This window comes from Octopus bimaculoides, chromosome 6, assembly GCF_001194135.2.
Source record: "Octopus bimaculoides isolate UCB-OBI-ISO-001 chromosome 6, ASM119413v2, whole genome shotgun sequence".
Classification (NCBI taxonomy): domain Eukaryota; kingdom Metazoa; phylum Mollusca; class Cephalopoda; order Octopoda; family Octopodidae; genus Octopus; species Octopus bimaculoides.
Genome location: NC_068986.1, coordinates 39,282,907 through 39,299,175, shown reverse-complemented (window position 1 = coordinate 39,299,175; position 16,269 = coordinate 39,282,907). Strand labels below are relative to the sequence as shown.

Genomic DNA, 16,269 nt, shown 5'->3' with positions numbered 1-16,269 from the left:
ACCTTTGCCACACTCCAGGGAGAAAAACTAGAAATAGTTGATAGCTTCTGCTACCTAGGTGACCAGAAGATTAAAAAGAAGAGACCCAGGAAAAAACTCATGTAGGTTAGGTGATAGGTCAAATATATTAACTTTACCCACGATCATTTTTTGTGCCTCTCTTTTTTTTTTCTCTTTTTATCTCTTCCTTCTCTTCCCAATCTATTCTGGACATTCCTCTGGTATCAGAGAAAGGATTATCTCTAAGATATTATACTTTTATGCTATGATTTTTATTCCTTCCTTCAGTATCAACCTAACAATGTTAAATATGGACATACCTTGATTTTTTATTATTATTATTATTTGTATTTGCTTTGCTTTATCATTGCATGCTTACATGGACCTTTCACAGGTATCCAACCAATACATCAGAGTACCTTAATTCTAGGATTATCTTACACTTACACCTTTGGATTACCATCTTGGATTACATCGGATCTCTACCCTTGACTATATCATCATCATCATCATCATCATCATCGTTTAACGTCCGCTTTCCATGCTAGCATGGGTTGGACGATTTGACTGAGGACTGGTGAAACCGGATGGCAACACCAGGCTCACGTAAATATAGATAGATGTGCATATATATACATATATATATATATATATATATATATATATATATATATATATATATATATATATATATATATGAGAGAGAGAGAGAGAGAGAGAGAGAGAGAGATACATAAATGTATATATATATATATCTGTACATAGATGTGCACACATTTAAACAAAGCATAGTCTTCATCTGGTAATGCTTAAATCCAACCAACTTAAGTTATATTTATAAATTTCCTAATAGTATGCTATACATTCTCTAGGACATAAGTGTTTTCCTCTTCACTGTTCTTCATTTTTCATTTCAATACTTTTCAACATTCTTTTTTTTCTATTGCAGTTACGATGTGGATTCTAAAAGTGCTAACTTAGATAAGCATGTGAGTAAAACCATTTCTAATTTGTATTTATTTGAAATTGTAACTTCTCTGGAAAAAAATATTAAAGTGTTTTAGCTTTTCTGTTTTGGTTTGAAGAATACTTTCTTGGAATATTTGTTTCTTCAACAGATTGTGTGCAGGAGGCAAGACATGAACATACATGCATGTATACATACATACATACATACATACATACATACATATGTGTGTATGTATGCTACAGGTACACCCTATACATAAACACATTCCAGTTTATCACCTGCTAACTGTCCCTTGACAAGATAAACCCAATGAGTTTCAATGCAGACATTTGTCCTGCTAGAAATATCAGTTAAGTTTCCTTCAAATCATATTTTACTGTATTAAAAGAGTAAGATCACATTAGAAAATGTAGTCTTTTATACACTTTAAAAAGCAGGAGTGTTGGAACTGTAACACCTTTGAATTTAGATCTGCCTGTTCAACATTTAACTTGGTGTTAAACTACAAGAACCTTTAAGAATACCTTTTAATTTAGGTGATGGTTAATGGCATATCTATTGGATTGTAGATACACCACTAGAACTTTTATCATCATGTTGTGAATTTAAAGCAAGTCTGCTTAGTGGGACAATATTAGGAGGTTTGTCTAAAACGTGTTAAAAATAATAAATGCGCCCTTTTAAAGCCTAGCCAGGCTCATGGGCCCGGTTTCTCGGTTTCAATGGTGTATCTTTTCCCCAGTTGGACGGGACGCCAGTCCATCGCAGCGTTACTCATTTTTGCCAGCTGATTGGACTGGAGCAATGTGAAATGGAGTGTTTTGCTCAAGAACACAATGCGTTGCCCGGTCCAGGAATCAAAACTACAATCTTACGATCATGATGCTGACACCCTATGCCACGCGCCTCCACTCTAAAACGTGTTAGCCTGGCAGAACATCAGAATTTACTTGGTATATTTTAATAAAAAAATTTACCATCTTATGCTTCTAGTAGACTGATAATGTGAAAAATATGACTTCAATAAATTTATTAAAGATAATCTTAAAGAATCGGGGATTTCATCTTCATTCGTTCATTCATCCACTGTTCATTTGTTCTTTCATCTGCTGTCCTTCACAATCACCTCCATCTGGTGAGGAACTTGTTGATCCCAAAAAACTTCTAATTCTTTTGTATTATTATCAGTCATCATCATGATCATCATTGCAGTGTATCTAAGACCATATTATCTAATGTATCCTTTCTGTTTCCAAGATGGTAAGGTGCAATTTGAGAGGAATTTGGTTGATATTTCTAGCAGGTCATGTGACCACATAGAGGCTCTCTTGTTAGTTCATTATCAATGACAATATTAACAATGGTGATGTGATACAAGGGAATGATGATGTTGATGATGGTGGTGGCAGTGGCAGCAATCAAATTATGCCTTCAAATGGAAAATAAAACAAAACTTTCTTGTGAGAAATTCAGACTATGCACAAAGTGTTTTCAATCGAATCACTACTCTTTTAACTTGCCAATTATTTCACTGTGCAGAAAATATTTTTGAATGAGTCACTGCAAATTATATTTTTCTTGACGCATGAATAGTTTCAAAAATGATATCAGAAATAAACAAACCTCTGTTGCTGCACCCTTCATGTCTAATGATTATAGAAACATCATTTTCTATGTGCTAGCAGGTAGAAAAAAAAAATACAATTCTTGAAAGACATAAAATTGATTGTCATAATGGTTGAACTATACAAAATATTGAATTTTGAGAATCACAGTTTGTCTTTGGTGCATATCTTAAGAAAATTAGTTTTAAAAAAAATAGAAATTAAAACATTGCTGAACAAAAGATATTTATATTTCCCCCAAGAATAACTTATTAATTTACTTGTTCATGCTGTGTTATATGAAAGAAGAATACAGCTTATAAGCCAATATATATGGTTCTACATTACTATTCTCATTACATTTGTACTAGTGTATTTAACATTATAAGTTGCTCCTGTCAAGTAGGAAATGTTCAAATTATGTTGCTTTGTTAGTTTATTTAAGAAATTTAAAATTTTAATGATGAAGCAGTAAAAATCTCTCAAGAGTCTCTGCCAACATTAAAACATAAGATTATTAGAAAATGAACAACTGTCAGCTACCAAGACCGTCACAAGAAAACAGATATAAAACATTTAAATGCTAACCAACATGAGACTACCCATACCAAAGTGTTTGTAGTGAAATTAAAATCTTGATCAAAATCTCATAACATGAACAAATGATATGTCAGTTGGTCAACAGCCAAATAATTTATTAATGATGTAAAGTTGCAGAAATTTTCCAAATCTTTATTAATTGAAAATCAAATTAAATTCATGGGTAGTTACTCATTGGAAATATAGTCACCATAGGGTTAAATATAAAATAAAATTATAAAAATAACTCTAGAAAATGTTTTACAGCTAGCTTTGCTCATTTAGCTCCAGTTTCAATTTTACTGATATGTTTGACATTTAATACAAACAAGAATACCATAGTGTAAATACTCTGCTAATAAATTTAATAAATCAAATGTAACCCTTGCTTTCTCTATTGAATTATTTATTCTTATTTTATCAGTAGAGACATTCATCCATAAGAGCAATTCCCCCCACATAAAAAAAAAAAAAAAAAGGAATATGGATGATTCTGTTGTAGCATAGCTTACTGTTGTCAGCCTTCATAATGTCAATGCACTGGGTCACATACACACTTTGATGATACAGCTCTTGACGCTGATTTTGTTCAATCACTGATAGCCATTTTTTCCTACATAATTTGGTGGTTGTCTTACCAGTTTTTGTATGAAATGATCACACTGTTTTTCAGCTTTTTGGTTCAAGTCGAGCTCTTGAATTTCATTGGACCTTGTTTTCATCTAATCAAATGTTGACATTAAAAAGGAACGTTTCCTTTTAGTGTCAACATTTAGGTAAAAATCATAGTCTCTTCTATGTACACAAAATTAGGTAAAAACCATAGCCTCTACTATGTACACATAAATGAAGTCCAATGAAATTCAAGAACTTGGCTTAAGCCAATAAGCCCCCAAAACATTACTGTTTTTTTTTTTCCTATACACAAACTGCTAAGGAATCCATCATACTATGTATGAAAAATGACTGTTACTGATTGGATGAAATCAGTTTCAAGAGGTATATCATGAAAGTAAGTGTGTATGTGACACTGAATATTTATGTAGCCATGACAAAGAATTGTGTTACTCCAATTCCGATATAGAATATTGATATAAGTTTCATCATCATCATCATCATCATCATTGAGAGCAGTAGCAGTATTAGGTCATCATAATGATCATCCTTATCACACCATTTAAAATCTATTTTCCCATATTGTCATGAGGTGGTAAGGTCTACAATATAGCATCTGTATTGACTAGTATTGACCTTATCATTGATCTTTGTATTATCTTTATCGATCTTGTGTCATCTTGCTTATGAACCCCAACATTCTCAGAAGTGATTTGATTACTCCCTCCCAAGTTTTCCTTCATCTATCTTTGCTACAAGGTTCATCAATACATAAAATCTTTTCCATCCAGTTTGTACCATCCATTTACATTATATACCCAATCCAGCACGGTTGCCTATTCTGCTAATTTCATTTAACTATTACTCTTTACTCTTTTACTTGTTTCAGTCATTTGACTGCAGCTATTCTGGAGCACCGCCTTTAATCGAGAAAATCGACCCCAGGACTTATTCTTTGTAAGCCTAGTACTTATTCTATTGGTCTCTTTTTGCCGAACCACTAAGTTACAGGGACGTAAACACACCAGCATCGGTTGTCAAGCGATGTTGGGGGGACAAACACAGACACACAAACACACATATATACATATATACGACGGGCTTCTTTCAGTTTCCATCTACCAAATCCACTCACAAGGCTTTGGTCGGCCCGAGGCTATAGTAGAAGACACTTACCCAAGGTGTCACGCAGTGGGACTGAACCCGGAACCATGTGGTTGGTAAGCAAGCTACTTACCACACAGTCACTCCTGCGCCTATTCTTTTAAATTAACACTACACATCCAACAGATCATACTCAATTTATTTTACTCTAGTACTCTTGATTCATATTCCATCTTCTAGTCTCAGGCAACATGATGTCAAAGCAAAGAGGCTAGCACATGTGCATACACACACACAGACATACACACAACACAACACAACATAACGCACATATATATGATAGGCTTCTTTTCAGTTTCCACCTGCCAAACCTACTCACTAGGTTTTGGCTGGCCTGGAGCTATAGTAGAAGATATTTGCCCAAGGTTCCATGCAGTGGGACTGAACCAGAAACCACATGGTTGTGAAGTAAATACAGCCATGCCTGCATCCTATATACATACGCACACAAACGTGCTTATGCACAAATAAGCATGCTTTTGTATATGTCTGTGTGATGTTTTGTGCCTGTGTATGTCTCCCCCATCACTACTTGACAACTAGTGTTGGCGTGTTTACATCCCTGTAACTTAGCAGTTCGGCAAAAGAGACTGATAGAATAAGTACTAGACTTACACAGAATAAGTCTTGGGGTTGCTTTGGTTGACTAAAACACTTCAAGGTGGTGCTGCAGCATGGCTGCAATCAAATGACTGAAACAAGTAAAAGAATAAAAGAATAGAAGAATTCTGCTTAAAAAAAAAAGGAAAAAAAAAACAAAACAAAATGTAATAAGAAATCCAATCATTATGTTAATTTGTTTGTGGGTCACTTCTAAATATTTGATTGGCTGAAATCTGTGCTGCAAGTCTGCTTTGATCAAAAACCTGCTGTGGTTCTCTACTAACAATAACATCATTTCCAAGATAGCTTTTACACTGCTCAGATGATGTAACTAACAGACTATCAATATACTATAAGCCAGCATTACAACTAAACGTTATTAATTTATGACTTGCTGTGATACAAGCAGAATTCACCAGAACCTAACAAATAAAAATGTTAATATCTACTGGAAGGAATAAAATGTTTTCCAATGGACAGTAATGTACATTATATCAAGCTGTAAAGCTAAATTTAATTTTGGTCTTACCTTACATAAACTTCAATTAGGATCTTTAATTAAATTTTAACATATGTTTTGTTGTTGTTGTTGCTTGTCATTGCATTATTTTAGAAAGTATTTGTAGATTTTTGTATCTTACATTCTAAATATTTACAGATTACATCAAATTCTAATTAACAATAACCAGGTTCTATTTAGGAAAGAAAATATATTTCCTTAAGACAAATTCATGATTAGCTGTTTCTGTTGCCAAAAGTTAATATTATTTTCATCATCATCACAACCACCACCACCAATATCATTGTTGTTGTCTCCATCATCATCAGCACCAACACCACCATCACCATTATCATTATCACCACCACCACTACCGCTATCATCGTCATCGTTGTCATTGTTATTATTGCTAGTACAGATTTTGCTGTTATGATCACCACCACCACCACCACCACCACCGTCGCCATTGCTACCACTATTACTATATTACTGTTGTTGTCAGCATCATCATTATCAGCCAAAAGTCAAACATTATTTTTATCATCATTACTACCACCACCACCTTCATTGTTGTCACCATCATTATGACCATTACTATCACCATCATCATCATGACCATCTCCATCATCATCATCTTGACCATCACCATCGTTACTAATCAGCAGCAGCAGCATCATTATCATTATTGTTATCATTCATCACCTCTACCACCACCACTACCATCCTTATAGTTCCTACAACTACAACTACAACTACTACTACTACTACTGCCATTCTTACTGTTGTTGTTACTGCCACTACTTGGCATTGTATATGAATCTGGAAAATTGCCTCTCCCCACCTGTTGCTATCTATGTTTGGTTACTTTTCTTTATCACAATGTTTCTTAGATATGTATAAATTATTCTCCTCCTCCTCCTCTTCTTCTTCTTCTTCTTCTTCTTCTTCTTCTTCTTATTATTATTATTATTATTATTATTATTATTATTTTTATTATTATTATTTACTTCTTACTGTCATATCACTCCACTGCCATTAATGACAACAACAATCGACCACTAACATATTTGTATTCATATTTTTTCATTGTCCATTCTCTCTACATTACCCTTCCATAGTCTTTGATAGTGTTCATCATCAGTCATTTGATATTTTTCTTCCAAAAAACAACATGGCAACATTGTGCTAAACCAATGAAGGAGCAATTATGAGGCTGCTTGACCTGCCACAAATAATAGCCAAATTTCCCTCAAATACCATCCTATCATTTAAATAAATGGAAAACACGTTTAACAATATAGTGCCTGTTATATATATACACGTAACATCATCATCGTTAACGTCCGTTTTCCATGCTGGCATGGATTGGATGGTTTGACTGAGGTCTGGAGAGCCAGCAGCTGCACCAGGCTCCAATCTGATCTGGCAATGTTTCTACAGCTGGATGCCTTTCCTAACACCAACCACTCTGAAAGTGTAGTGGGTGCCTTTTACATGCCACCGGCACAGTATCCAGTTAGGCAGGCCTGGCATCGATCACATTTAGATAGTGCTTTTTATGTGCCACCGGTATGAGGGCCAGTCAAGGGGTACTGGCATCAGCCATATTCGGATGGTGCTTTTTATGTGCCACTGGCATGGGAGCCAGTCAGATGGACCTGGCATCAACCACATTAGGATGGTGCTTTTTACATGACTATCACCATTTTTAAACCTTCTAAACCATACCTGACATGTATGAGCTTTCGCTGCATCCAGATACATTTCACAGGTGTTTTGCATTGCTTCTGTAGTGGTACTTTTCTTTCAAAATTCATACAGTAATCAATGGCAAACATGTTGTTTCATAAAGTTATTATCCTCCATGGAGTTGATTACTGAAATAACTATTGAATGACATACTGCCGGATAGAACAGATTATATGCTATTTCTGGGCAGTTCCCACCCATTCAACCATGGCTTTGACATGGTTCATTGATACATATTTCATAGTTGTGAAAAAACACAACATATATTGTTGATGTCATAAGAATTTTATAAATGTTCAAGAGAATGTGAAATAATTCTTTTTTTGGAGCAGTGGATCTTGAAGCACATAAAGCTATAAATAATGACATGTAAATGTTTGAATGTAAAACAGGAGATATGATTCTGTGTCCCAATGGCAACCTTTGACTTATTCTATCCAAAAGGTTTTATTCAACCCAATATTTACATTCTATTATTTATAGCTTTATATGCTTCAAGATTCACTGTTCCAAAACAGAATTATATACTCACAAAATGACAGGATGGTTGTTGCAACTGGAACACCTCTGATAATAGGTCTGCTCAATCAATACTGGCCTTGGATTGAGTAATAGCAATAACACAACATGCCTAATATCCACCCGGCCCTTACAAGTCAGTTGCTTGTATTTGTGATCTTACTCTTTCAGTCATTACCTAATATTCATAACCATAGATGAATGAGAATAGGCACAAAAGCCAAATTGAAGATAACAAGTTTGGTTTTTTGGGGTTTTTTTTTTTAAATTTTACCAATCTCTCCTCTTCTGAGAACTGATTACTGTTTCAGCACCTGCAGTTCTTGCATTCAATTCAGCCTCCTGCATCTCATCACTCATGACTATGGCTCTGAGATACTTAAACTTCTCCACCTCTCTCTTTGGTGTTCTACTGGGAGACTTTTTTAAAAGCCCAATGTCTATGCTGGAAATGGACTCTCCATTATGAACACATTCTTCCAACACAAGAATGTGCATAAGTATATTTGATATAGGGACACTTTAGGACAGAGATTATTGATGGATTTCATTATCATCTTCAGCTACTTTGATCTTGTGCTGGACATTCGTGTAAGGAGAGGGACTGAGATATCAACTGATCACCATGTAGTTGTCTGCAACTTGAAACTATCTAAAACAGTAAAGAGAAGTCACAAAACTGGTAAGTCCAGTGTGTCTTACAGGATAAAGTAGGAAGGCCTGGCGGATGATGGGATCAGGAACAAATGTGCAGACACTGTTGCGTCCATATTTAGAAATCTTTCTGAACAATCTCAGGACTTTGAAATGGAGTGAAAATTGTTTTATTTAGTATTTATATATCTATGCTTTAGCACCATATTTAGTATTTATATATCTATGCTTTAGCACCATATGTCACCTCTCAAGGTGAATGTCATAGTTTTCAGTGCTTTAATAACACATCCATGTTAAGAGGATATAAAGATTGCCTTTTGGTACTGATACTGCTTCTATCACTTAATAAGTCTACTGGTTATTTGCAACACCAATGCATGAAAAATCACTATCATTCTATATATCGTTGGCAGTGATATTTGGCTGATATGTGGGACTGGATGCCTGCCATTGAGGAAGCACAGTATGCTGAAATCACATGACCTGGTAGTTCTGGTTCCCATGCAAGATAGTCCTCATCTACTATGATATATGACTGTGCTCCATATGGCTATATGAGAGGATCTCTCAAGGCAAATACCATAGTATTTGGTTCTCTAATAATATATCCATGTTTAGTAGGGTATAAAGTTTGCCTTTATATACATATATTAAAGTAATAATTATAATGGTAGAGAATATGGAGATTGGTACATCCTCAAAATATATTTCCTTTTATTTTACAATGTCATCCAGCATATTTTTATGGTCACGACAACCTACATGTGTTTCCACTGTACAAAATATATGCAGTTGCACAAGCAACCAGGCATAATTTTCTGTGCAGCTTCATTCAGGATCTTTCAACCAGCTTGGCTGGAACATAGCTGAAAGCTACCACAATATCCACCCATATAATGTAGCCTTCTAAACTCACACAGACATATGTATTTATTTATATGTGTGTGCATGTACATATAAATATGTATGTTTGTATGTATGTACATAAGTGTGGAATTTGGTTTATTGAATGGTTTGGAGGAAAAACAAATTGCTTTTTAATCAATCATTTCAATTATGTCTCAATAACTTGTCAGTTAATCAATGGAAGGGTCAAGGGTTAATCACTGTTGGACTGTGCTTAGACCTTAATCCAGCCCTATCAGTATAGGAGAGCCTAGAATAGCTCTAAATTCTGTCCTTTGTTTTCCGTCTAACAGGGCCAAAAAATAACAAAGAGGGTAATATCAATCCAATTTTTACTTATACAAAATTTGGTATTCATAATAACTAATATGATTGGTTCCAAGAATTAGAAAATTGTTGCTAAGAGACATAGCAAATATCAATGAAGCTAATATATGTTGCAAAATAATGACTTTATGTTGGCTGAATTCTAGTACAGTTGCTACAGCAGAAGAAAATGTCAATGTCAAGTTGAGCTTTTGTTGTCTGAACCTAACCATTAGATTTATGCATTTCCTGTATCTATGTGTAGTTAATTAATTTAATGGTATATATTAGTTATCCTGTCAAACAACAGGAGAGAAAGGTTCAACAAAATCAAGCTCACCCTCCACCAACATTGCCATGCAGTCAATGCCATTGACTCTTTTATGCAAGAATTGGTCTACAGAGTCATCAACTGTATTACCATAAAGAAAGTGTTCAGCACAGAAGGAAAAGAGATAAAGCCACTGCCACCACCGCTGCTGCCAGTATGCTAGTTAATTTATTAGTTATCAATGGGGGGGCATATAAAACAAGTGTTTAGACACATTATTTATGAGCAGTATTTATACACTCTGTTTATATGCAGTGTTTCTTTACAAAATGAGTAGTGACTGGAAAGACCTTCCAGCAATATTTCTTGTTTTAAAGAACAGAATGTATATCTTAAAGCAGAAATAGTTTATGTCATTTTAGAAAGATTAAAGAACTGGAGTAAAAATTCTTGGCTTCTTTCTTAAGATTGCACCTATTTTGAGCAACCAGAAATCTAACAATCTAACTGCCATGCCACAGTCAAGGAACATTGCTGTGACAGAATTTACAAAGACATTTATCCTGCTTGCTATTCTTAAACAATGTCAGAAAAATTGCTGTCACATATTTGTCATCAGTCTTCTTCTGAGATCACTAATCTCACAATGTCATTTCTTATTGATTTCATTGCAGGACTTCCTTGGAAAATTGGAATGTACTCTTGCAGAAATCATGATAGCAAATCGATTTGTAAAAAGATTGCAGTAAGTAAAAAAAAATATATATATATATATGAATATAAATATATATATGTTTATATATGGATGTATACTGAAATAATAATAACCAAAGAATCCATTTTTATTAACATTTAATAACTTTGGGAAAACAACAATGTTCTATTTTGGTTCTCTCCATATAAATGACTTTGTATTGCTGAAGTTAATTCTTCTAACTTCATACTCCAGTGTTTCTTGCATTTCAACATAATTTCCTCTAAAACTGCTTTTTCTTTCTCTCTTTTTTTTCTCTTTATTCTTTCTTCCATTTTTTTTCAATGATTTCTTTTTATGCTTTTCTTTTTTTCTGATATATTTTCTTCCTTCATTACTTTTCTTGTTAATCTATTTACAATACAATTTAAGTGATTTTTTTTTAAATTTAGAAACAAGACAAAAAAAAATAAAGATTTTTTTTTTTAAAGAAGAAAATTATCTCACTACTAAAATAACACAGAAAATAAAGTATTTTTCACTATTAAATAAGGCAATTATAATAGTGTGTGTATACACATGTTTATATATATTTACATATATTTACACATGCACACACATATAACATGCACATATATGTGTGTGTTTGTGTGTGTGTGTTTGTGTGTGTGTGTCTGTGTGTGTGCATGTAAGGAAATATCAGTTTAAAAAATATAAGCAGAAATCAAATGAAATAAAACAAAGGAAAGGTTTAAAAAATAGTAGACATAGTGAATTTTAAGTAAATCACTCTTATGAATATCAGGAATTACCATTCACCCATATTAATAGATACTAAGTGTTAAAGAAAAAGCAACTCATTGAATAACTTTAATAGAGAAAATATGATTGTTTCTACGTTCTATTTATTCCTTTATCTTACTTGTTTCAGTTTTTATTCCATACCTTTTAATTATAATTCCTATGTGGTGACCATCTCTGGAAATTACATTTTTTAATAACTGAATTATTTATCATATGATATTATTTGGATATTGTAAAGGTTAAGTTGATTTTTTTTTTGGTGGGGGGGGGGGGCGGTTCCAGTTCTAGTTGCTCTTTAAGAAATCTTTCTGCAAACATACATTTGAAAGTAGGTCATTAAATGACCGGCATTTTGAAAAACAATTCTTTGTCTTGAGTAGTATTCTAATTACAACACTTCACAGATAAATACTACCAAACAACTTTTCTGTCTAGTTTTGCAGTGTCTTACATGTATGCTTGAGCAAGGTTCACTACTTTATTTGCACTATTTTTTTACAAGTTTAAGTTGTGGGTAGTAAGATTTCAAATGACACAACATTTACATTACTATGAGTGCTCAGCCTCCCTAATGAAGATTGGCTATAAGCAATGTATCAATTGAGCTGGTATATGTACAGTAGAGCAAGATCATAAACAGGCAATCAACATTATATATATAATTGTCTAAAAATGCATCAGACAAAACAAGGCACTCATATATTAGGTAATAGAGTGGCTATATTACTATCATCATCATCTAAATAATATTGTATTGTTGTCTCATGATAGCTAGATTTAGATCTTTGTATCTGGCATGAAACCATTTGACAATTTGGCTATCATCAGAAATAGCTAAAAAGAATAAAATGGCTATACTATTCCTTTCAGCTATTGGCTATCATAAGACTATATTATAGTATTATATTAATAATAATATATCCACTCTATTACCTAATGTATGAGTGTCTGTTACTTTTTATTTTTACTCATGGATTTTAGACAACTGTATATAAATATATACACATACACACACACCAATCTCATTACAATATAGTAATCAGTATTAGGAAGATTTATTTTACCAAAATCATTTAGACACAATGGGCATAAACTGGAGTTTAGAAAATATTACCAAAAAGAGGGAAACTAAGTGATATCATAGGTCAATGTTATTTCATTAAAATTATTTATTGAAACTAAGTTTTCTAAGAGATTGGTACTGGTGACCTTCGGGTAAGAATTCAGGAAAAAGTTTCTTTCATGGTGAATTTTAGTGATCTAGTTTTGTGATGATGATGATGACATCGTCAACACCACCATCATCATCATTATCAACATCATCATCATCATCATCATCGTTATCATCATCATGAACAACACCATCATCATCACCACCACCACCACCATCATCGTCATCATTATTATCATCATAATTTGTTAATAAGTTATTAATTACTCACAGGTCAGCTCTGTTTCATTGCACCCATGATCAAAACATTCTAAATATGACCATCCAGTCTTTTATTCAGGTAGAGCATCTATTGAGGGTTACATTCTGTCATGTCTTCGATCGTTTTAAGATGGTAAGATGTGATTTGAGGGAGATTTGACTGCTAATTCTGCTAGGTTCAGCAACCTCATAGAGACTTCTTTGTTGGCTGATAGATGAGTTGATTTGATTGGTTAATTCTCCGCAGCCCCACTCCAACTTCATTGAACAAACTGACATGAATGAAAGGAAATGTTTCTAAAAATATCTCAGATTTTTATCTTACTTTAATATCATTTCATTCTTTCTCAATAATAAATGATATGAGAGAATTATTGATATCCTTCCACATGCTTACTGTATCTTCTATAATCATTGCTTATCTCCTGGTTTCCATTGAGATTAATCTTCTGATTACAATAATTGTCTACATCAGCTTTAATCTTCCATACAAACTGGCACCCATTTCCCTAACATAGCTAAACTGATGCAATCAATGTCAAGTCCAATGTCTCTACAAGGTTACAACTTTATCAGTATGATTATTTCTAATACAATCGGTTTGTGATACCACACTGATTGATGTGAGGCCTTACATACATGCTACAATGCTACTCAAACTTGGGAAAAAATAAAGAAAGTTAAGATTTTCAAATAATTTAAGTACCACTTACAAGATGTCTGTGTCAGTTTATCAGCATTTTTGACCTCAATAAAAAAAAAAAAAGAAGGAACCATTTCCTCTTGTGTATGTGTGTGTGTGTTATAAAGTTTGTTTTGCCTGGAACTCCAAGTCTTGCACAATGACCTTTTCAACTGGTCAAACAAATCCAAAATGGAGACGAACACCATTTCTCCATGTGATCGGCTTGAAAAATTGTTAAGATATGAAGATATTTTTCTTAACATGAAACCAATGGTAGCCTTAATACACAAATAAAAAAAAATTATCCACCAATGCACCCATTCTCATTGTTTGACATTTACATATATATATATATATATATATATATATATATATATATACACACACACACACACACACACACACACACATCTCTTCTGTGGAAAGGAATATCCTTTAGTGAAAATTCTAAGTTAGTTTATCCTTTGTGTAAAGCAAAGCAGTCAAAGTACCAGAAGTGCTGGAGAAGAAAATCCTTTCTCTTTGTGAATGTCATATTATCAATTATTTGTAGGATTCACCTGAATCAAGCTATTTAAATAATGAGAACACCAAGTCAGGGTCAAGATCAGCATACCTGTCTATGTATATACCATATACAGGCATTCCCACATTTATCTATGCATATAAAGACATGTCCAAACACTTAGATATACAGATACATGAATATATCAATATGCACATACATATAAATATACTTGTATATGAAGTTATATACCCATGCATGCCAGTATGCAGTTTCATGATCGATTGTGAGTTTCAGGTTAGGTTTTTACATAAAGAAAGAACACAGATGGGTTAAAATAGTTATGACCGGTTACCCATGGTTTCACGTCCATAAATCTCTTGGCTTTACATACGTCTTGTCAGACCCTAATGGCTGGTGGCCTATAACCTCTCTTCAGATTTTGAAGAGTAACCCTCTGAACCGGCCATAACTATCTTTATTATTGCTCCAGGTCACCAAAGCTTTGTGAGTGAATTTGGTAGACTGAAACTGAAAGAAGCCCATTGTATATATGCATATATATATATATATATATATATATATATATATATATATATATATATATATATATATATATATATATATATTGTTGTATATGGGGATGGTCATGTTGCCAGTTTAGCCAATAATTTTATCAAAAATCTTGCAAAACAAATATATATATATATATGTAAATTTCTTTTTTTTTTATGTTCAGTTATAGTAAAAACAATTTTACATTTAATCTGATGGGTTACTCTATACTTTTGTAGAGTACAAATTTATTATTTTCATACAAGGATGTTGTTGACAGTGACTTCGGCTTAGCTGGCCGAAACTTCAAAGTCACTGTCAACAACATTCTTGTTTAAGAATAATAAATAAATATATATATGCACATTTATGTATTTGGTTTTCAAGATTCTTGATGTGAAATCATGTGTTGAAACAGATATTGTTATACTTGGGGATGGTCATATTTTGCCAATTAAACACACACATTATATATTTGGTCTTCATTTCAGCTTTGTTATTATTATTATCATTTTAGTTCCTTTGTGTCAAATCTCTTTCATCACATATTTTGTGACCTTTTCAACGACCTTTTATCCCACATGTTTTCTCTTGTTCTGTTCATTCCATTTTGTCAAAAATGGAATAAGCAGAACATAGCATAAAGGGTTATTGAATAGGTCAAAAGATGTGTGATGAAAGAGCTTTGACAAAGAAAAGAAAATAATAATAATAAAGCTGAAGTAAAGACCAAACATAAATGTGTGTGTGTTTAATTGGCAAACTATGACCATCCCCAAGTATCACAGTATATGTATGTATGTATCTATCTGTCTTTCTATGTGTGCTTGCGTTTGTCTCCCATCACTGCTTGACAGCCAGTGTTGGTTTGTTTACATCCCAGTAACTTAGTGGTTTAGCATAAGAAATTGATAGAATAAATACCAGCTTTAAAAGAATCAATTCATTCAACTAAATCCCTTCAAAGTAATACCCCAGCATAGCTGCATTGTATGTTAAAGAGTTTGCTTCCTAACTACATGGTTCCAGGTTCAGTTTCACTGCATGGCACCTTGGGCAAGTGTCTTCTACTATAGCCTCAGGCTGAGCAAAGCCTTGTGAGTGGATTTGGGAGATGGAAACTGAAAAAAGCCTGTCATATATATATATATA

At 33.3% G+C, this 16,269-nt stretch overlaps 1 protein-coding gene across 2 annotated transcripts in view; it reads left to right on the top strand.

Moving 5' to 3' along the window:
* Positions 1 to 16,269, top strand: part of LOC106882052 (copine-8) — a 263,320-nt gene that overhangs the window by 124,008 nt on the left and 123,043 nt on the right. For both annotated transcript variants that reach the window (XM_052968690.1, XM_052968691.1), the window contains exons 5-6: positions 950 to 989; positions 11,117 to 11,187. In XM_052968690.1, the coding sequence (XP_052824650.1) occupies positions 950 to 989; positions 11,117 to 11,187 (111 nt within the window). The remainder of the gene's footprint in view (positions 1 to 949; positions 990 to 11,116; positions 11,188 to 16,269) is intronic.